This window comes from Nelumbo lutea, chromosome 1 (genome assembly GCF_056320005.1).
Source record: "Nelumbo lutea isolate HS-2025 chromosome 1, American lotus-T2T, whole genome shotgun sequence".
In the NCBI taxonomy this organism is placed as follows: domain Eukaryota; kingdom Viridiplantae; phylum Streptophyta; class Magnoliopsida; order Proteales; family Nelumbonaceae; genus Nelumbo; species Nelumbo lutea.
Genome location: NC_142684.1, coordinates 21,623,604 through 21,645,841, shown reverse-complemented (window position 1 = coordinate 21,645,841; position 22,238 = coordinate 21,623,604). Strand labels below are relative to the sequence as shown.

At 41.6% G+C, this 22,238-nt stretch overlaps 1 protein-coding gene across 4 annotated transcripts in view; it reads left to right on the top strand.

Annotated features, from left to right (window-relative positions):
• The first annotated feature begins 208 nt into the window (after positions 1-208).
• Positions 209-22,238, top strand: part of LOC148873898 (zinc ion binding protein) — a 40,617-nt gene continuing 18,587 nt past the window's right edge. For 2 of the 4 annotated variants that reach the window (XM_088965188.1, XM_088965187.1), the window contains exons 1-2: positions 209-2,088; positions 2,635-2,690. In XM_088965188.1, coding sequence (XP_088821314.1) covers positions 291-2,088; positions 2,635-2,690 — 1,854 coding nt within the window. In that variant the 5' untranslated portion in view covers positions 209-290. The remainder of the gene's footprint in view (positions 2,089-2,634; positions 2,691-22,238) is intronic. The other 2 variants (XM_088965190.1, XM_088965189.1) reach the window with 2 other exon arrangements.

Here is a 22,238-nt window from a genome sequence, read left to right as displayed (position 1 = left end):
CTGACTGAAGCTGAATTCATGATAACTGGGACCCAAAAACGCCATTGGTTCCCGGTTTTCACAGACCGACCGTCCGGTCTGGGCCAAGTGTTACAACATACCGTTGAGGCTCTAGGATTCTTTTGAGGACCAAAGCTCAGTCCTTGGCAGGAAAAGAATCCTTCACCTTCAGATTGCAGAAATGGGTGGACTCATTTCTGGCCCCCGGCCCAGGCCCATCCTAAACATCTATAGTCTTGTCTTTGTTGAACTGAAATAAACACCAAACAGATTGCAGAGAAAGGAGAAAAATGGAGGTGCCTCAGAGAGAGGTGGAGCTTCCGGAGTGCCCAGTTTGTCTGCAAATTTACAACAGTGGAGGTACAATCCCTCGCGTACTATCATGTGGTCACTCGGCGTGCGAGGCCTGCCTGGGGCAGCTCTCTCAACGGTTTCCCAACACAATTCGCTGTCCTGCGTGTACCCAGCTCGTCAAATTCCCCGAAGCCCAAGGCCCCTCTGCGCTCCCCAAGAACATCGACCTCCTCAGCTTCATTGACCAACAAAACCCTGATCCTAATTCTTCACAATCACACAGAAAGACCCAAGACAATCCCAACAGAGGGAGTGCTCGTGAGTTCCTGCCTCGCTTGCCATGGTCTGAAGAATTCTACTCCACTTGGAAGGATTGGGTTCTTCCATTCGACGCCGTTTCGGTGGAAGATAGAGGTGAAGAAGGAGATGAAGCTCCTTGTTGTTCCTTACTTCAAGGAAGATTTGCCTCCTCTTCGTCGTCGTCGTCCTCGCCGCCTCGGTATTGTTTTCTCAGACAGAACCAAAATGTCAGTCTTGTTTGTGTTGCTTTTTCATCTTCGACTGCTTCTGAGTTTAGTTTTAGCTATACTGCTAGAATTATGATAGCTTTGAATAATTTGAAAGATGGGGAAAGAACTGAATTGGGTTTGATCTTGAGGACCTCCTTGAGGCAGTTTCGAGTGTGTAGAGTTTATGGGTTATGGATGGATTCGAAAAGTGGGTCTGTTTTCTTGGTCTGTGAGAGGCTGAATGGAGATTTTTGGAATAAAATGAATGAGTTGAGACATGGAGTTGTTGATGAAGATTGTGGTGATTGGCCCGATAAAGAGGAGCAAGGTTTTAGAACAAATGCTGAGCTTTCTGGCTTTTTAATGACTGGAATGGAGCTATGTGAAGCAGTGATGGCTTTGCATTCAGAGGGATTAGTTAATGGATGTTTAGCGCCTTCTTGCTTCAGTTTCGATGATTTAGGTGGCATCTACGTTGACCTGAATGAAGTTTTGGTGATGGGAAGAAGAATGTGGAAGTGCATTGCAAACTTTGCTTCTGGTAGACAGGTTACCAACAATTTGGAAACAGAAGATAGTTTTACCAATCTATCAAAGGTCCAAGAATTTGTGAGCCCAGAGCTACTTCTAGAATTTCTGCAGGGCCGGTGTATGGATGCAGACTGTGACAGCTTAGGTTATTCAGTTGGGTATGGTTCAGATAGTTGGTCTTTGGCTTGTATCCTGGTCAGGTTTCTTGTGGGGGGTAAATTAACTGAAGAGCTATTCAAAGATTTCTATAACTTATTTCAAACAGGGAGGGAGAAAATCTCTACTGAATACTTGGACATGTATGAGGGCTGGACAGAGAAAGTGGGCTCTGTTTTAGAAACATATTTGGGTACAAAATTTGCATCACTGCAGAAGATTCTCTGCAGATGCTTTACTTTTGATCCAGGGAGTCGCCCTCATGTTACTGATGTGTGGAGATGCATCAGAGAACTGCTTGTTGCACCCAATATTGATATGCTGGTCAGTTTGGAGGTTGCTATTGTCAAGGAGGAGAACACAGTCCATTGCTTGATTCTAGGAGACTTGTGCCATCTGTTTCCAGAAACTGTAAATGGATCAGAAAATCAGAGTAGGAATGACTTGCAGGGAAGTGATGACAGCAGTGGAACCGATGCAAATAAAATTAGGGATGGAAGAATTAATGAAGATCTTGTTGAGGGTCTGTTAATGGGTACTTTAAAATCCATCAATCTGAAGGGTCACCTTGATTGCATCTCGAGATTTGTCATTGGAGGTACAGATTCTATGCGAGGCAAACTGTCATATCAACATAACTTCTAGGATAGAGTTGTCTTTGTAGACAAACTATTTCCTTTTGAAGGATCATGACCTCCATATTGAATATCCCATTCACATGGATTTCCTGCTCATGTAAATCTATAGGAATGTGGAAAAGTGGTTATGTGTTTTTCTTGACCTGTGTGGGTTTGTGTTTGCTGCCTTGACATGCCTCTCTAAGCTGACCTCTTAACTTGTATTATCAACTGTAGTTTAATTCGTGATAATAAAACAATAAAGTCATTGGAAAGAAAAAGGAATGCAAAATGGCATCTCATTCAAGCTCTTGACTATATTCATAATACATAAAGTCTGCATTTAAAGTTTCTTAATTAGAATGATGTCAGCTTATGCTTTCCAAAGTGATTGTAAGCTTGTTGCTTTTTGTCTTTCTTCTGTCTTCTCTTGTTCTTTTTTAGCTATAGTATAAGATCCTAATGTTTTAGATAATATTTCTCATATGTTGCATTTTGAATTTATCTTTACTTCTTTCTTTTTGTAGGGGGGTTCTTGTTTAGCTCCTCTTATGATAAAACACTCCACGTGTGGTCCTTGCAGGTAAACTTGTATTCTCAGCACCAATTAGTAGGTTAAATTTGCAACTAAAGGATCTCTTTCCTATAGCTATGCCATCCCATTTTGTTTTCTTTTTTGTCATGGTTCTTTAAAGTTATTTAACATCTATTATTGGTGAACATAAATGATGCAACAAAAAGTACAAAACCAGTAGAAAACAGCAACAAGATGTGTTAAATCTTGAAGTGGAACAATACACTTGAAGTTGGAATGAAGAACAACCCACTTTTAGGGCTGAAATCACCACTGCAGTGGATAGTATAAGTCTTTAGGGTTTGGAAACAGCAAAAAGATCCTTTATAGCTGCCTCCAAGCAAAGTGACGCCCTAACACATAGTTATAGAGATGAAATGAAGAAGTTCAAATGGTTAATACAACAGATGGGTTTGATTATACAAGGAGTGGGGAGGGAGGCTAATGCTTTGGCTGATTCTTTAGCTAAGCAAGGGGTAGTTAGGGATCAGTTGTGTTGGGTTCAATTGTAATTCTTGTGCTGTTTTTTCTTTAAGAGTGAAGCTGCACCTCGCACCATCCTCTATGAAGCTTCTAACAATTGCTTATCCTTACTGATTTCAATGAAATCTTACCCTATGTTTGGTTTGAAGGAAAAAGTAGGGAAAGGCAGGGAAACCTATATAAACTTTGTATAGGTTTCCTTACCTTTCCCTTCGTTTCTCTTCCTTTCCCTATGTTTTCCTTCAAACCAAACATAGAATTTATGAATTTTTACCTATAAGAAAAAAAACAGTTTGACAAAAATACCCCAACTTAAGTGACTCAAATGACAGTCACATGACTCAACTTAAAAGTAAAAGAGTAAGACACTAACAAACAGCTATAAAGTCCATATAAGATACATAACTCAGGAAAAATAAGAAAACAAAGATGAATAACTAATCTAGGAACCCAACTGCTAGTGTGGGCCCCACATGCCCCTGCTTCAATAAATGCAAACATCTCCTTGAGCATATACCTTTTATGGATGCATTGAGAAGTTTCATAGAGTTCACTTTGTTTATGGTTTAATAAAATTCTTTAGTTGATAATAATTTTATTTGATACGTTTTTTTTGTGCATTTACATGATGCTAATAGTTAAGGGGCTTTAGCTGATGGAGTTTGGAATTTCATGGATAAAAGAATTGATTTTATATATTTATATTGAAAGAATGGTAGGATCCATCTAATGGACGCCATAAAGGTTGCGGAATGGGTGGGCGAATTTCAAAAATTTCCTACCTTCTCACAACTGGGAATCATATTCCCTAAATTTAGAATACAATATTCAAGGATCTTACTTGAACCATAATCAAACCAGATCTGTACCAAAAGATAAATGGGAGGAATATACCTGATCCGGAGAATCAGTATCTCCCAAAGTTGGTGTTCACGCCCAAAGAATGCTCCAAGATCCGTTCCTGCTGAAGATGACACAGCTGTGGATGGAACAGAACCAGCAGGGTGTGTCCTACACACTGGATCCTTCACAAGAATCTTCTGGAAACACTAAACACTGAATCCTTTTAGTCTTTGTTGCAAGACTAATGTCAAGAACAGATTTCTTGACTTTCTTTTTCTGCAAAGATCTAATCTTGCAAAAAACAGATGGCGGCGGCAGGAGGAGAACTCTAAAAGAGAAAAGGCTGAACTGCCTTTTTCTTTTTCTGGAGTATGAAAATGAGATCCTATCTCAATTCGCAGGAGATATCCTATATCTCTTCAAGGTGGTTCGAAATCTGATATATCTCTTTCTTGGTTAGGGTTTCTCCTCCTTTCTTCTTGATTAAGAATCCTCCTAATTAGGAGTTATCCCAATCCAAATCAGTATTTGGATAGGGGATAATCTTAATCCTATCTGCAGATAAAGTTAGCTTACTCCTGATCTTATCAGGAGGTTACCAGATTCAAATCTAATTTGAATTTGGTCTCCAAGAGTGGATAAGGCTAAAGGCCCAATCCTTTTACTAATATTAATCTCAGATTCGCCCCAAGGATGGGTGATCATATCAGCCCACCTCGAAATGGGCTTCTGGCCCATTAAGTGTTCAGTGTCTAATTACATTCCAATCTGCTGCCCAGTTGGGCTTCTTTGTATGGCGTGGGACCCAAGCATTGATCTACACATCAACCACATGGGTTCGGCCCAGCCTTTAATACAAGGCCCAGCCGAATTCACTGAAAAACTCAATGTACCCCTTGAATCCATCATATGTACCCTATGGGCCCAACACATACATTAAGTGGTCCCGGGGCCAAGCCATCTTATAAAAACCCAGGGACTGTGGGCAAGTGCAAGATTAGCCCATCAGGTATTATCCTCAATGGTCTTACACTTAACCTCTCAGCCCTTAATGATCAAGCACTGCCCGACAAGAGAGGACCTCTCCTTCGGCTGCAAGGAACAGTGCCGCACTCTCCTCTCACATGGATCCCGGGAATTAAAACCATTTGCAAACAATTTGAAACTGTACATATATATATAAATATATTAATTTTGCAAAACAAAATTCCAACGATTGAAATCAACTGCCAGCAGTTTGGTTTCCATCAGAGAGAGTGCATTCCCGATCATTACCCTTTGTCCGACAAAGTGGTTGATTCTGTCACTATGATCACCCACTCAGATAAATTCTCAAACTGCCCCAACATACCCAGGTTTTGATCCCCGCTAAGGATCTCACTGATTGGCATATCAAAGGCAGCCTGATCCAACACCTAGTGAAGTGTCATAATCGAGTCTAGGGGTCAGGTGTAACTTTCCAGTTTTTGCCCATCTATTTCCAAGGTCCAAGGCAATACTGGAAATCTGGTCCGGTTCAAGGATTCAAATAATCCCACACTGCATGTGCCTCGGGTCTTACCCTGGTGGCTGAGACAGGCCATCCCAACACTTGGTGGCACACCAGTATCAGCCTTGGCAGGATAAATCTCCCCAGACTTATCCAACGGCTATGAACATTTAAAACTAACACGAGTCTCTATAAATGTCCAGTTTTAGGGTTTTACACAGAATTAAACCAAACAACATGAATCAAACATGCACTTTATTTATTTCCATTAAATAACAAAAGTACATCAAATCAGATTGAAGCTAAGGGCATACAAAAACTGTCTAGCAGCTCCCACTTGCACTTAGGTCCAATCTAGTACAAGCCGGAGTCCCATACTTTCCACGTGTTTCTCAAACACCTTCTGTGTCAGTGGCTTAGTCAATGGGTCTGCCACATTATCCGCTGATGCTATCTTCTGAATCAGGACGTCCCCTCTACCAACGATCTCCCGCAGTACATGGTACTTTCTCTCGATGTGCTTTGACTTCGAGTGAGCCCGAGGCTCTTTAGCCTGGGCGATCGCTCCATTGTTGTCACACAACAACGGGATGGGAGTTGTGCTGGACGGAATCGCTCCCAATTCGTGTATGAACTTCTTCATCCACACGGCTTCCTTGGCAGCTTCACTTGCGGCAATGTACTCGGCCTCGGTTGTGGAGTCTGCAGTGGACCCCTATTTGCTGCTTTTCCAGCAAACAACACACGATCCTATCGTGAAAACATACCCAGATGTAGACTTTCTATCATTTGGATCCGACTGGAAATCGGCATCGGTATACCCTAGAACTTGCAGTGAACTACCATCGAATACCAGACAAAACTCTTTTGTCATTCGAAGGTATTTGAGTATGTTCTTCACAACAGTCCAATGCTCCTGCCCTGGGTTTGCCTGGAATCTGCTTACCACACTCACCGCCTGAGCAATGTCCGGGCGAGTGCACAGCATGGCATACATGATGCTCCCTACGGCTGAGGCATAGGGAACGTCTCTCATGCTCTCAATCTCCTTAGAAGTCTTGGGAGACATATTCTTGGAGAGAGTGACTCCGTGCCTGAAAGGAACGTTTCCTTTCTTGGAGTTCTCCATGCTGTACCTCTTGACAATTTTGTCAATATAAGCAGCCTGGGATAATCCAATTATCCGCTTCGATCTATCTCTATAGAGTCGAAGACCCAGTATGTATGAAGCTTCTCCAAGATCTTTCATGGAGAACTGCTGTGATAGCCATACCTTGACCGAAGTCAACATTCCTACATCATTCCCAATGAGTAGGATATCGTCCACGTACAACACCAAAAAGGTGATCTTATCCCCACTGGACTTCCTGTAAACACAGGGCTCATCCGGATTTTGCTCAAAGTCAAACGTTTTGACTGCAGAATCAAAACGGATGTTCCAACTCCTAGAAGCCTGCTTAAGTCCATATATGGATCTATTAAGTTTACATACCATGTGTTCCTGACCAGCAGCAATGAAGCCTTGCGGCTGCTGCATGTAGATATCTTCACTAAGATCTCCATTCAGGAACGCGGTTTTGACATCCATTTGCCAAATATCGTAGTCATGGTACGCTGCTACAGCTAGCAGGATCCTAATGGATTTAAGCATGGCCACGGGCGAAAAGGTTTCCTCATAGTCGATGCCTTCTTTCTGAATATACCCTTTCGCCACCAAACGAGCTTTAAAGGTCTCAATCCTACCATCGGGGCCCTTCTTCCTCTTGTAGATCCATTTGCAACCAATTGCTTTTACCCCGGGGGGCGGATCCACTAGAGTCCAGACTCCATTGGTCTCCATTGAGTCCATTTCAGCTCTCATGGCCTCCACCCACTTCTGGGAGTCTATGTCTAACATAGCTTCCGCGTAAGTCACGGGATCCTCTTCACTAGTCAAGGTTTCCACCAGGTAACTATCCTGGTCATAACCATATCGGACTGGTGGTCTGGATACCCGGGTGGTTCTTCTAGGTTGGTCATTACTTGGAATTTGTGGGACATCTCCCATTGCTCCTGAGCTCTCCTCATCAAGAACTATTTCCTGACGATGGGTGTCCAGGATGTAATCGGATTCTAAGAACTGGGCGTTTCGACTGCAGAACACTTTCTGCTCACTCGGGTCATAGAATAGATAACCCACCGAATCCTTTGGGTAGCCTATAAACAAGCAACGACTGGTTTTAGATTCCAACTTGTCCACACTTGTTCTTTTAACGTGTGCAGGACAACCCCAAATCTTTAAGTGTCTTACACTTGGCTTCCTTCCGGTCCAAAGTTCATATGGAGTTTTCGGAACTGATTTGGTTGGAACCCGATTCAGCATGTAGATAGCAGTCTCTAATGCGTATCCCCAAAAGGATGTGGGTAATTGTGAGCGTACGAGAAGCGACCGGACCATGTCCAACAAGGTCCTATTCCTCCTCTCTGAAACACCGTTGAGTTGAGGTGTAGCAGGAGGAGCTAATTGTGACACTATCTCATTGGCCTTTAATTAGTCCCTGAATTCGTCAGAGAGATACTCGCCACCTCGATCTGATCGAAGGGCCTTAATTTCTCTCCCTAACTGTTTCTCGACTTCCTGTCTGAACTCTTTGAACTTTTCAAATGATTCAGACTTATGTCTCATTAGGTACACGTAACCATATCGTGAAAAATCATCTGAAAAGGTGATGAAGTACACGTGTTGATTGCGTGTCCTAACACTCAGGGGACCACATACATCAGTATGTATCAGGTCAAGTGTGCCTTCAGATCTTTCAGGCTTACCGTCAAATGGCCGCTTAGACATCTTACCTTGAAGGCAAGGTTCACAAGTGGGAAGATTTTCTACGGTTAGAAAATCCAAAGGACCATCCTTTACCAGCCTTGTGATTCGGTCAATACCGATATGGCCAAGTCGGTAATGCCAGAGGCACGTGGGACTTTCTGTATCACGATTCCTTTTCTTGGGATTTTTGACCGACGTAGTTTCAGTTAAGTTAGTTTCCAGAGAAGGATGTAGAACATAGAGACCGTTCTCTAGTTCCCCGCATGCGATGAATTTATTATTCCGTTTAACAGTAATCATATTACTAAAATAAACAGTATATCCATCAGCACACAGTTTTGAAACAGAAATTAAATTTCTTCTCAAGTTCTGTACATAAAGACAATCTTTAAGTACAAGTATTCTTTCTTTAAAAACTAATTCTACGGTTCCTATTGCCGCCGTTGCAACACTTGCAGTTGTTCCCAAGAATAGTGTCACTTCACCTTCACTCAACCTTCTGCTAACTTTGAACCCCTGCAGTGAGTTACACACATGAGTTTGAAGCCCCGGAGTCAACACACCAGGACACAGAAGTAACTAACATGTTAGTTTCTATGACACAAGTTTCGATGTTACCTTTCTTAGATTCCAAGTAGGCAGGACAATTCCTCTTCCAGTGGCCGGTCTGCTTGCTGAAATGACAGACATCAGATGCCTTGTTCTTCTTCTGCCTCTTAGGTTTGGCAGCCTTCTTCTGAGGCTTCTTTGCCTTTCTTTTTTTCTTGCCCGATTTGTTAGCTTCAGCAAGCATAACCACAGGCTCATCCTTCATGAGTAGATCCTCGGCTCTCTGCAACATATTGCTGAGTTCTTGGACGCTGACATTCAGTTTATTCATATTGTAGTTCATTGTGAACGCATTGAAGGAAGAGGGCAAAGAATTGAGGATGGCATCCACTTGCGTGCCAAGTTCTAGCCCGGATCCAAGAGCTTCAAGTTCGTTAATGTATTCCATCATCCAAAGACAATGGTCATGAACTTTCTGCCCTTTGGTCATCTGCGCGGTCATGAACAATTTTAGGACCTTCTGTCGAGTAGAACGGTTCTGCTCTTCATACATTGTTCTTAGACTGTCCAATATGTCCTTGGCTAGTTCGATCTGATCGAATTGCCTCTGTATTGAGTTGTCTAATGAGGCAATGACAAAGCAGCGGGCTAGGGAGTTCTTATCCTCCCACTCTTGGTAGTCCCTCCTATGGGCCTCAGAAGCCCTATCACCCGGACGTTCCGGGGCAGGATTTTTCACCACCTTGTCTAACTTTTCGGAAGTTAGGACCAGCATAAGATTTCTGTACCAGTTGGCATAGTTTGGGCCCTTAAGCTTGTTATCGTCTAGAAGCTTTGCAAATTGACCGTTTGCCATTTTCTGATAAAATAGCAAAATCATTAGTCCACAACCTTAGTTTGATTCATGTTACCTACATAGATATGGCTTTTAATCTATGTTCCATTCCCATTTGTTCATCTCTGAGATTTCCCTCCTTTCTCAGTGACGGAGACGACGAAATGTCTCTGGAAATGTGGGAAATCACATGGGGTGCGTGAAGCAACTGTTTCAGCTGCATAACCCCACCACCTTTCTGTGACGGATCATATCCACTCATCAAATGAGTTTCCTTTTGGCCTCTGTCAGACAAGGTTCAGAGCCGTTTTCAGGTAAACCTTTCTGTCCAGTGAGTGCACACCCATCATATTCAGGTTACGCCAAGGTACCGTGAGAGAGTTCCCATTTTCTGGTGAAGCCCCTCCCACATCGGTCTATGACGCCCCTATCATCTTATGAAACACTCTAATAGATCCAACAACAAATGGATAGCCCAATTTTATGGTGCGTTTCCTCATTACTGAAGGACCCATCATTGTGCTAATGACGGAAGGCCTTTAGAGAGTCCATCATATGGGTCTCCCTATCACATGCATTCATATTTGCTGGAGGGAACAAAAAAACGCCCTAGTTTTAATTTAGGTCAAACCAGAGTGGCTCCCACTGACTTTCATAAAGTCAGATTTCTGGTGGGCCTTAATCGGCTAGGGGTTCCGTACGCATCCCTTTTCAGGGTTGTGGGGCCCACCAAGCAAAGAGGGGTCATCCAATGACCTTGAAGGACACCATGGCAATGATGTGCATTTAGCCATGGTGTGCACAAGAGCCACTAACGAGTCTTCATGGGCCAAGTACTTATGGCCCATGGGCGCAGCACATCAAACATCCAAACATCACATGTAAAGGAGGAATTGATCCAATCAATTAACTGCTGTAAAGCCCATTGAATAGCCCATTTAAAATCTAAGTCATTAACAATTAATGACTACTAGGTGTATGGGCTGAATCGCAGATAGCAGTTCGGCCCATACAGCTTATCTCACAGTAATGGGCCTTTTGCAGTTTTAACCCTTTAAAACTGGGCTTTACAGGTGGGCCGAATTAATCCCTGTAATTGAACATCAGATTTGGAACAGCAAGTGTGAGAAATACAGACTGAAAAACAGTCCCTATCGAACCCCAGATTCGGTCCAAACAGTTTTGGTCCAATCTAGTCCGAGAGGATCCAAAACTGATTTTCAATTCAAGAATTAATTCATGAAAGATCTGAAATTAATAATTTTGATTTCAAACAATCACAAATCAAACTATGGATTGTTCGCACCACCTGCAAAATAGAGGTTAATCACAAGGGTTGCAGTTTCACAAACTACAAATCGCAGAAAGCGATTTCTCCAACTGCAAATCTCCAGCGCCTTCTTCTTCTTCCTTCTTCTTTAATCAAGAAAAAATAACAGAAATCTTATTTCTATTAATTACATTCTTGATCAAATCCTATACATTCAGTCTAAAAATAAAAAAATTATTTACAAACCGAATTAAATGAAATAAATAAATAGAAAGAAAAAGGGTGCGCAGACTATCTGCGCCAAATCTGCACTGCGATCTCTAGGTTCGAACAGTCCATTAAATCAAAATAAATAAAGAACAATTCTAAATAAATTTTGGATTTAATAAAAAAATTAATTTCAGATCAATCGCCCTTAACAAGAAACAGTTTCTTGAAAAAGAAAACAATCTGCGCAAATCTTGAAAGAACACCTTCTATCCATCTGCGCAGGGTCAGATCTGATTTTCTTTTGGTTCAAGATTCGAACCTGTGGCTCTGATACCACTGAAAGAATGGTAGGATCCATCTAATGGACGCCATAAAGGTTGCGGAATGGGTGGGCGAATTTCAAAAATTTCCTACCTTCTCGCAACTGGGAATCATATTCCCTAAATTTAGAATACAATATTCAAGGATCCTACTTGAATCATAATTAAACCAGATCTGTACCAAAAGATAAATGGGAGGAATATACCTGATCCGGAGAAGCAGTATCTCCCAAAGTTGGTGTTCACGCCCAAAGAATGCTCCAAGATCCGTTCCTGCTGAAGATGACACAGCTGTGGATGGAACAGAACCAGCAAGGTGCGTCCTACACACTGGATCCTTCACAAGAATCCTCTGGAAACACTAAACACTGAATCCTTTTAGTCTTTGTTGCAAGACTAATGTCAAGAACAGATTTCTTGACTTTCTTTTTCTGCAAAGATCTAATCTTGCAAAAAACAGATGGCGGCGACAGGAGAACTCTAAAAGCGAAAAGGCTGAACTACCTTTTTCTTTTTCTAGAGTATGAAAATGAGATCCTATCTCAATTCGCAGGAGATATCCTATATCTCTTCAAGGTGGTTTGAAATCTGATATATCTCTTTCTTGGTTAGGGTTTCTCCTCCTTTATTCTTGATTAAGAATCCTCCTAATTAGGAGTTATCCCAATCCAAATCAGTATTTGGATAGGGGATAATCTTAATCCTATCTGCAGATAAAGTTAGCTTACTCCTGATCTTATCAGGAGGTTACCAGATTCAAATCTAATTTGAATTTGGTCTCCAAGAGTGGATAAGGCTAAAAGTCCAATCCTTTTACTAACATTAATCTCAAATTCGCCCCAAGGATGGGTGATCATATCAGCCCACCTCGAAATGGGCTTCTGGCCCATTAAGTGTTCAGTGTCTAATTTCATTCCAATCTGCTGTCCAGTTGGGCTTCTTTGTATGGCGTGGGACCCAAGCATTGATCTACACATCAACCACATGGGTTCGGCCCAGCCTTTAATACAAGGCCCAGCCGAATTCACTGAAAAACTCAATGTACCCCTTGAATCCATCATATGTACCGTATGGGCCCAACACTTACATTAAGTGGTCCCTGGGCCAAGCCATCTTATAAAAAACCAGGGACTGTGGGCAGGTGCAAGATTAGCCCATCAGGTATTATCCTCAATGGTCTTACACTTAACCTCTCAGCCCTTAATGATCAAGCACTGCCCGACAAGAGAGGACCTCTCCCTCGGCTGCAAGGAACAGTGCCGCACTCTCCTCTCACATGGATCCCGGGAATTAAAACCATTTGCAAACAATTTGAAACCGTACATATATATATATATATATATATATATATTAATTTTGCAAAACAAAATTCCAACGATTGAAATCAACTGCTGGCAGTTTGGTTTCCATCAGAGAGAGTGCATTCCCGATCATTACCCTTTGTCCGACAAAGTGGCTGATTCTGTCACTATGATCACCCACTCAGATGAATTCTCAAACTGCCCCAACATACCCAGGTTTTGATCCCTGCTAAGGATCTCACTGATTGGCATATCAAAGGCAGCCTGATCCAACACCTAGTGAAGTGTCATAATCGAGTCTAGGGGTCAGGTGTAACTTTCCAGTTTTTGCCCATCTATTTCCAAGGTCCAGGGCAATACTGGAAATCTGGTCCGGTTCAAGGATTCAAATAATCCCACACTGCATGTGCCTCGGGTCTTACCCTGGTGGCTGAGACAGGCCATCCCAACACTTGGTGGCACACCAGTATCAGCCTTGTCAGGATAAATCTTCCCAAACTTATCCAACGGCTGTGAACATTTAAAACTAACACGAGTCTCTATAAATGTCCAGTTTTAGGGTTTTACACAGAATTAAACCAAACAACATGAATCAAACATGCACTTTATTTATTTCCATTAAATAACAAAAGTACATCAAATCAGATTGAAGCTAAGGGCATACAAAAACTGCCTAACATATATTACATAATGGAGTTTAAGCAATGTGACCTAGATTCATATAAAAGACAAGGTTAGAGATGGGAGGAAAGAAGAATAAACTTACTCATGGTGTGGCATTAAAGGTCCAAGGATCCCAATTTGCATATTACCCACATCCCTAAAAAGAGTGTGGTGAACCCTAGCTATAGAATCTAACTGGTCATTACTTATATTCTTATTAAGATACAACTACAAGGTTAAAGATGCACTGAAAAATTGACTCTTGTGCTAATCCTTCTTCAACCTTTGGCTCCCGTTGGCTCTTCCTCCCCCATTCCTGCACCTCGTCGACCTCCTCCTAGTTCTCCTATGTTCATTACTCCACCTATTCTTCAGAGGTAGTACCAACGACAAAGGCTTATGCATGGACAATTTGTTCCTCCATCTCCAGGTGAGCCTCCAACACTTCCAGTCACTGAAGAGAGGCCAAGTCCTATAAAAGCATCACTAGTACCTTCATTCCCAAACATTGACCTACCCATTGTTGTAAGAAAAGGTAAACAGAAATGTACTGCTCACTGCATTTCAAAACACCTCTCTTACAGTTTGTTGCCCCCTTCCTACTATTCCTTTTTAGCTTCTATTTTAGCCCAACATGTTCCTAAGAATGTTTTAGAAGCCTTGTTATAGCCAGAATGGAGGAGTGCTATGAGAACTGAGATAGAAGCATTTCGTAAGAACAATACTTGGGATATTGTAGACTTACTTGCTAGGAAGGAGCTTGTTGGCTGTTGGGGCTACAGGGATCTGTTAAAGAAAGTTAATGGGTGACAAGGAATATGACTGCTAGGTTTCAGTGGGTTAGAAGATCAGCAAATGCAATGGCTGATTCTTTGGCCAAGCAAGGGGTGTCAAGGGGAGATCTTTTTGGGGCTACTTTGTAATTGTGTCTCAGGCCTGGGCAGTTTTGGTGTATATGGTTCAGTCCTAGGGGGGTAACATCTCGTGCCTCCTCCTAGGCTGACTGTATTATTGATATCTGATTTAATAAAACTAATTTCATTCATAAAAAAAAAAAGTATCATGCTGATGGACAAATTAAGAGATATAAAGCCCACATTGTTGCCAAGAGGTGTACTCATGTTTATGGGATTGATTATATGGAAACATTTTCTTCGGTGGCTAAGATGATATCTGTGAGGGTTTTGTTGTCTTTAGCAATGAGTTGATTGGCCTCTTTATCAGTTTGATGTAAAAAATGCCTTCTTGAATGGTGACATGACCAAAGAGTTATATATGTCCCTTCCCCCTGGAATGTATGGTAAGGAAATGCAAGGTAAGGTGTGTAAGTTAAAGAAATCTCTTTATGGACTTAAGAAGTTTCCATATGCTTTGTTTGATAGATTCTAGGCTGCACTTATTCAATTTGGTTATGCGCAGACACAATCAGACCATACTCTTTTTGTGAAGAGGAAAGCTTCTCATGTCGCCTTCCTCATTGTATATGTGGATGACATTGTTGTAACATGTAGTGATGCACAGGAAATTCATGATTTCAAATGCTTCCTTAACTCTGAATTTGATATTAAAGATTTGGGAGAGCTGCAGTATTTCTTGGGCATTGAAGTTGCTAGATCTAAAGAGGGGCTTTTTATCTCCCAAAGAAAGTATGTGCTGGATCTTCTTACTAAAACTAGGAAACCAGGTGCCAAGTTTGTTTCCACTCCTATTTATGTAAATCATAAGTTCATGGTTGATGATGGAGAGCACTTGACCGATAGGTGAGTGTTTCAAAGATTATTGGGGAAGGTTCTAGACCTGTGTATGACACAACCATACATTTCTTATGCCCTCAGTGTGATTATCCAATTTATGCATCCTCCTAGAGACATACATATGGCTGTTGCAGAAAGGGTGTTGTGTTATCTTAAGGGAACTTCCGGGAAAAGTTTACTCTTTGCTAAGCATGATCATATGAAGTTAGAGGCATATACTGATGCTGACTGGGCAGGTGGTATAGATGACAGATGATGCACATCAGGTTATTGTGCCATAGTGGCTAGAAATATTGTCTGTTGGAGGAGTAAGAAATAGTCTGTTGTTGCTCGATCTTCAGCTGAAGCAAAGTATAGGGCTATGGCCCATGGGGTGTTGGAGTTGTTGTGGCTTAGACTTCTCCTAGAAAGATGGGAATTGATTATGATAGGCTGTTGATGTTGTATTGTGATAATCAGGTTGTCATCAACATTGCTCATAACCCGATTTAGCATGACAAAACCAAACACATTGAGGTAGACAAACATTTCATACGAGAGGGAGTGGCCTTAGGGGAAGTGTGTCTCCCTTTTATCTCTTCAAAGGAACAACTAACAAATATCTTGACCAAGGGAGTACCTAAGGCAAAGCTCCAACACTATGTAAGAAAGTTGGGCATGATTGACATCTATGCTTAGCTTGAGGGGGAGTGTAGAGAGATTGGGCTGAATGTGCCTTAGTTTGTTTAGTTATTTTCCTTATTTATTTCTGCTGTGGTGGGCTAGCTCTATGGGCCTTAAGGCCCTGTTTGGCATCAATTCTCTAGTAGGAAAGAATGGATTCTGAGAATTCTCATCTAGAGAAATTGCAAGATGTGTTTGGCATAGTCATCTAATTCTTGTTTCTCAGAATCATAATCACGTTTGGCATCACCCTGTTTCCTTAGATCAATTCTCCAAATGAAAAACACATAAAACCATAACTTCCACTAGAATTCTCCAAACTTATTCTATGGGAGTTTCTTTCAGCTCCTTTTGTGTTCTTAATGATTAATCTAATTTAGGGTTTTATTGGAATTCTTAACAAATGTCAGTAGCTCCCAAAGGAAGAGTGGGAAAGAAGACTGAGGATGTTGGAAGGTATCAACCTTGTATAATCTTCTTTAACCCTTCTCTAATTTAGGGTTGGTCACTCAGTGTCTTTGTGTGGCATATATTTATTTATTGCTCTTTTGTATGACAAGCAACATGGTTGACTCCTGGTTTTGGGCAGAAAGTGTGTAGGGGAGGTCTCATCTTTTATGATGGGGTTTGGTTGAAACTCCCTTGTCCCAAGTCTTTTGTTATAAAAAGAAAGACCGACAAATATTTTGAAAATGGAAGTGAGAACTTGTTTTTGGGCTTTTCTGTGCCAAATTTAGTCCCTCAATAGCCTAGGAGTTGCTCAGGAAATATGCTAAACAAACAAGTAATCAAAATATACAGTAGAGCATAGAAAGAATATTCTTAATTTAAAATACTAGAAGTCATAAAATTTAACATATAATAAATACATCATCTCAAGTTTGAACTTTATAAATTCCTTCCATTAGAAAATTATTAAGATTGATGACACCGCAGTTTAAATTTACATTTGATTGGTTGTTTGGTCTTTGCTGGCAAGCATGGCAGATATCAATTTGCTACGAAGTGGTACCTTGAATCCACATAGCTCTGAACATCCTAGAGGAAAGACCCAAAAGTCACTGCCTCCAAAACAAGCCTTTCCAATCCCCCAAAGCTTATTCTGATTTGTTCATCTTTGGAAGAATCAACAGTCCTCTGAGGTGCGATCACAATTTCAGGCCTTCCAAACAATGCTTCTTTGTGCTTCTCAATGATACTAACACCCTCCTTGGATCTTATTGTTGCATACCTCTGCATTGTATTTGCACGAAAGGACATCACATAGGTTTGAAGTCTTGTTTATCTGTGCAATAGTGCTAGAATCTGCTACTCTGCTCCCCAGTATAAGAGCCAGATGATTTTGGATCACCTCATAGGCTTCTAGGGAGTGGAGCTGCTCATGCTTCTTCTCCTGATCTGGCCATGTGTCTACTTGGCCAGAAGGATCGGATGGCAGTATTGTAGGTATCAAAGATACATTTGCATCCATAAATTCTGAACAACTAGTGCATATAAAATCTCTTCTAGATCCTTTCTCCTCTCATGGTTTGAAGTCTTGCTTATTTGTGCAATAGTGCTAGAATCTGCTACTCTGCTCCAGTATAAGAGCCAGATGATTTTGGATCATCTCATAGTCTTCTAGGGAGTGGAGCTGCTCAAGCTTCTTTTCCTGATCTGGCCATGTGTTTACTTGGCCAGAAGGATCGGATGACAGTATTGTAGGTATCAAAGATACATTCGCATCCATGAATTCTGAACGATTAGTGCATATAAAATCTCTTCTAGATCCTTTCTCCTCTCATTGGCCTTAACCTCAGCTATTCTCCTAATAATATATTAAAAAGTCAATTACTAGAGAATATATTAAAAAGCCAATTTTGAAACTCAAGATAAAGCTACTGTCTCCCACCCTCTACAATATTATCTACAGAATAGATAGATTTCTTAAGCTTATATCTTTAATCCTATGAGTAGCAAAACCATGAGGGAGTAGTAATATATACTTCCTCCAGCAAATGTCCACCAAGGAAGGCATTATGCAAAACAAAATAATCCAACACATATTCCAGCATAAACAATCAATCCCCTTAGAGGCAAATAACTCATATTCACCAATTTTTTCAATCTGTGCGACAAATACGAGGGACATTGGATTCTTTCAACCTGTGCGACAACCACCAATGGTTCAAGAAAAAGAGGAGTCTAGCATGTAAGTGAGAACTCCATCAATTTCTCATTGAACCGCGGTAACTAAAGAACCAGAAATTGTATTTTTTTTTCTGTTTTCAGATAAAAATCCTAAAAAAAGGAATAACTAACAGCCCATTAAATGATTCAAAATCACAAATAAAACATGAGAATATTATTTGGATACTAACATGGCTAGATGGGAGAATGAAAAGAAAAATGAAGGAGAGAAAAAGCATACCCGCAGAGAGATTGACCACCATGGTGTCAAGGTCATATTACCATTGCCATTGGGTGAAATGTTAAGGAAGTGAGAAGAAGGGAAAACTATGAATAAGGGAGGGTTTAATTGAGCTAGGCCCTGTTTTTTGTGCGGTTTTACTGTAATACCCCTGCTTTCACGTTAGTTATTTTAAGTACGACGTAGTGAGAATTGGGTTGGTGCCAGAATCGCATCTGTGAAGTGAAATTTTTTCACTCCGTGGAATCGCGTGTTGGGAGGGATTTTTTCGTCCTGTTTCAAATGAGAATCAGGCAACCGGGTTGCACCAAACGTGATTCTCTTCCTATGAATCACCAGGAATGACAGAATCACTCCCGGGGAGTGATGCCAAACAGGGCCTAAACTTTTTTTATTTCTTATGGTTTTGGGTCAGCCCTCTAACTAGGGGCACCCATGTAATTTCCCTTTTACTTTATTTCAGCTTCCACCTTCTTCTTTTTTTTTGACAAGGTAAAGTAAAAATTTTATTGATAAGAGAAGCTACGGTACAACAGCAACCTAGTGGAAAAACACTAGCAGAATGACCACATTACAAAGCCCAAATGGAGTGGGATTCAAGGAGCTGAAAGACATTCTGATTTTTAAATTCTGAAATTACAGATAACCAGTGTAAGTGAGGTGGTGTGGCTACATTTGGGGGTCTCCTTGAAGGACGAAGGAAGACCAGGTATAGGTTTAGGGTTCGGAGATTTAGGGTGAATGGGAATGGTAAGGGAGCAAGGTAGAAGGACCGGATGATTCCAATGATGCCTTTGTCATAGGATAGGCTCTCATTTATAAGAAGGGATCCCGAGATCCTAAAAGGAAGGCGTCGAAAGAATTTGATTCCTATTAGGAAAGGGAATATTAGATTGGTTGTCGGTCATTAAGGAGCACTGCTAGGGTTTCGCCACGTGTCTTATGAGATCTTTTCAAGGACCGACTTTCCTTTCTTCCGAGGATTCTCACAATACATGTGTGCTACTTTTTTCCGTGACCTACTTAACCGACGTGGCATTAGTAACATCATCATCCAACAGGTGTGTTTTGCTAACCTATGTGGCATGTTATCACGCACATGGATTTAAGTTGCACGTGCGGTCGACATTTTAATTCCGACTCACAATGATCCGTGGTTTTGTAATGGTCTCGGGTTCATCGCAAAATTGCGCACGACCAGAGTTTATCGTAGAACTACACACATCTGAAGTTTATCACAAAACCGTGCATGTCCAAGGTTTATCGCAGAACTGCGTATGTCTAAACATCGTCACAGGTCCTCACTAGCCGGCCTTTACTCTTACTTTTGTCGAGTACAAGTTTATCGCAAGTGATCGATGAGTTATGGACTCATCGCAAGTGTTCATGTAGTATCAATTTGGTGTCTTCTGTACTTCGATGGTCTGAGTGAGCACTATGTACCTACAACCATGAAGCAAGTCTACTGACAACAGTTTTAAGCAGATCTTTAGGAGCTCTAGCCTTGTTGCAGAAAACACATCTATTCCTTTTAGTCCAGACAGTGACCAGGACAACTGCAGGAATTGTTTTCCAGACCAGCTTCCCTTTCTTACTCAGCCCAGGAAGCTTCCAACTACACAGCACCTCCTTTACAGATCAGAGGCATAATCCAACTGGTGCCTGCAGAGTTGATGAAATGCTCCCACAACTTAGCAGACAGAGGGCAATGAATGCATAGGTGATCACCAGTTTCAGGAACCAAAGCACATAGACCACAGTTCTGATCAGGAATCTGAATCCCTTGCTTACTCAGATTAGCTCTAGACAGGCATTTGTCTAGAGCCAGAACCCAAACTAGAAAGCTTGCCTTAGAAGGACTAGTAGAGACCCAAATCTGTTTGCTAGGAAAACCCACAATAGCACCCTGGCTTAGCTTTTCCTCCATATATTTAACTGAGAAAACCCCATCACCACTCCATCTCCACTTCCATTCGTCATCCACATCTATAGAAACCTGCTGATTCTGCAATAGTTGTAATAGCTCCAGCAGCTGCTCTAGCTCCCAGTCATGGAGGGTCCTTCTAAAGACAGGACACCAAACAGTAGCACAACCATTCTCCCACTCAAAAGAGTCAAAGACTGAAGCATCAGGAGAGGAGGCACAAAGGCTGAGATTAGGGAAGAGCTCAGCCAAGGGGGAGTTTGAACACCAGGGGTCCTTCCAGAATTTCAGCCTCCTTCCATCTCCCACCTTATATTCCAGACCTTTTGAAAAAGCAGGGAAAATTTTCATAATGCCTTTCCACAAGGAGCAGCCCCACGAATGAAGGGGGTGAAGGGATGAGAGATCCATCGTATGGATGCCCAAATCTTGCGGAATAAAGGGGCGAATTTCAAAAATTTTTCTCTCCCTTTCAACTAGGAATCGCATTCCCTATTTAGAAAATCATATTTTCAATGATCAATCTTGAACCATAAACTGAACCAGATCTGAACCAAAAGGAGTAGGAGAGGATTATACCTAATACGGAGAAAAAGTATCTCCCAACAAAGGTGTTCACGCCCAAGGAAGGATCCGAAGACTGCTCCCACTGAAGATGGCGCAGTGTAGGATGGAGCAGAATCAACAATATTCTTCTCCAAGAATTCTGTCATTCGCAAGAAACAACAAGATGGCACGTGAGCACAGTTTCCTATCAATTCTTTCTCAAAGAATTGATGTCAAGATCAAATCTTGACTTCTCCCACAACTGGAGATCGAACTGGATGTCTGGCGGCTGCAGGAAGGAGGTGGAAAAAAAGATCTTTGCAGGGTTTGCAGAAATCTTTCTTCTCTGATTTCAGCTTTGAAGATGATCTGTTTATGTGATTCTTCTAAAGGCTGCCGCTCCCTCCTTTTATAATCCTAAAAGATCAGCTCCTAATCCAATTAGGAACTGCTGATCCAAATCATATTTGGATCAGACCTTTCTTTAGGTGATAAGGAAAAACCCTTATCTTATCTACAGACTAGATCAGCCCTCTCCTAATCTCATTAGGAGGCTTCTAGATCTGAATCATATTTAGATCTGGACTCTCTGAGTGGATAGGGTTAAGACTCTATCCTATCTGCTGATCCATCTCAGAATTCGCCCATATTTAACTTATTTAATAAGTCCAGTTTGAAATGGGCTTTAGGCCCATTAAGCTTATGTGCTCACTTAACTTTCCTAACTGCTGCCCAGTTGGGCTTCCTTGTATGGCATGGGACCCAAGCATTGATCTACACATCAGCCACATGGGTTCGGCCCAGCCTTTGTTACAAGGCCTGGCCGAATACACTGTAATGGACAGTGCACCCCCTGAAACCCATCAAATGGGCTCTACGGGCCCAACACTTACCCTAAGTGGTCCCTGGGCCAAGCCACCTTGTAACACCCAAGGACTGTGGGCAGATGCAAGATTAGCCCATCAGGTATTATCCTCAATGGTCTTACACTTAACCTCTCAGCCCATAATGATCATACACTGCCCGACAAGAGAGGACCTCTCCCTCAACTACAAGGAACAATGTTGCACTCTCTACTTATATGGATCCTGAGAATTAAAACCTTTTGCAAACATTTTAGAAACCATAATATATATACTTTTATATCTCATATAAAATATACTTTGCAAAACAAATCTCAACGATTGAAATCGGCTGCCGGCACTTGGTTTCCATCAGTTAGAGTGCATCCCCGATCATTACCTTTGTCCGACAAAGGGGCTGATCCTGTCACTATGATCACCCACTCAGATGAATTCTCAAACTGTGCCAACATACCCAGGTTTTGACCCCCGCTAAGGATCTCACTGATTGGTACATCAAAGACAGCCCAATCCGACACCTAGTGCAGTATCATAATCAAGTCTAGGGGTCTGGTGTAACTTTCCAGTTTTGCCCATCAATCTCCAAGGTCCAAAACAATACTGGAAATTTGGTCCAGTTCAAAGATTC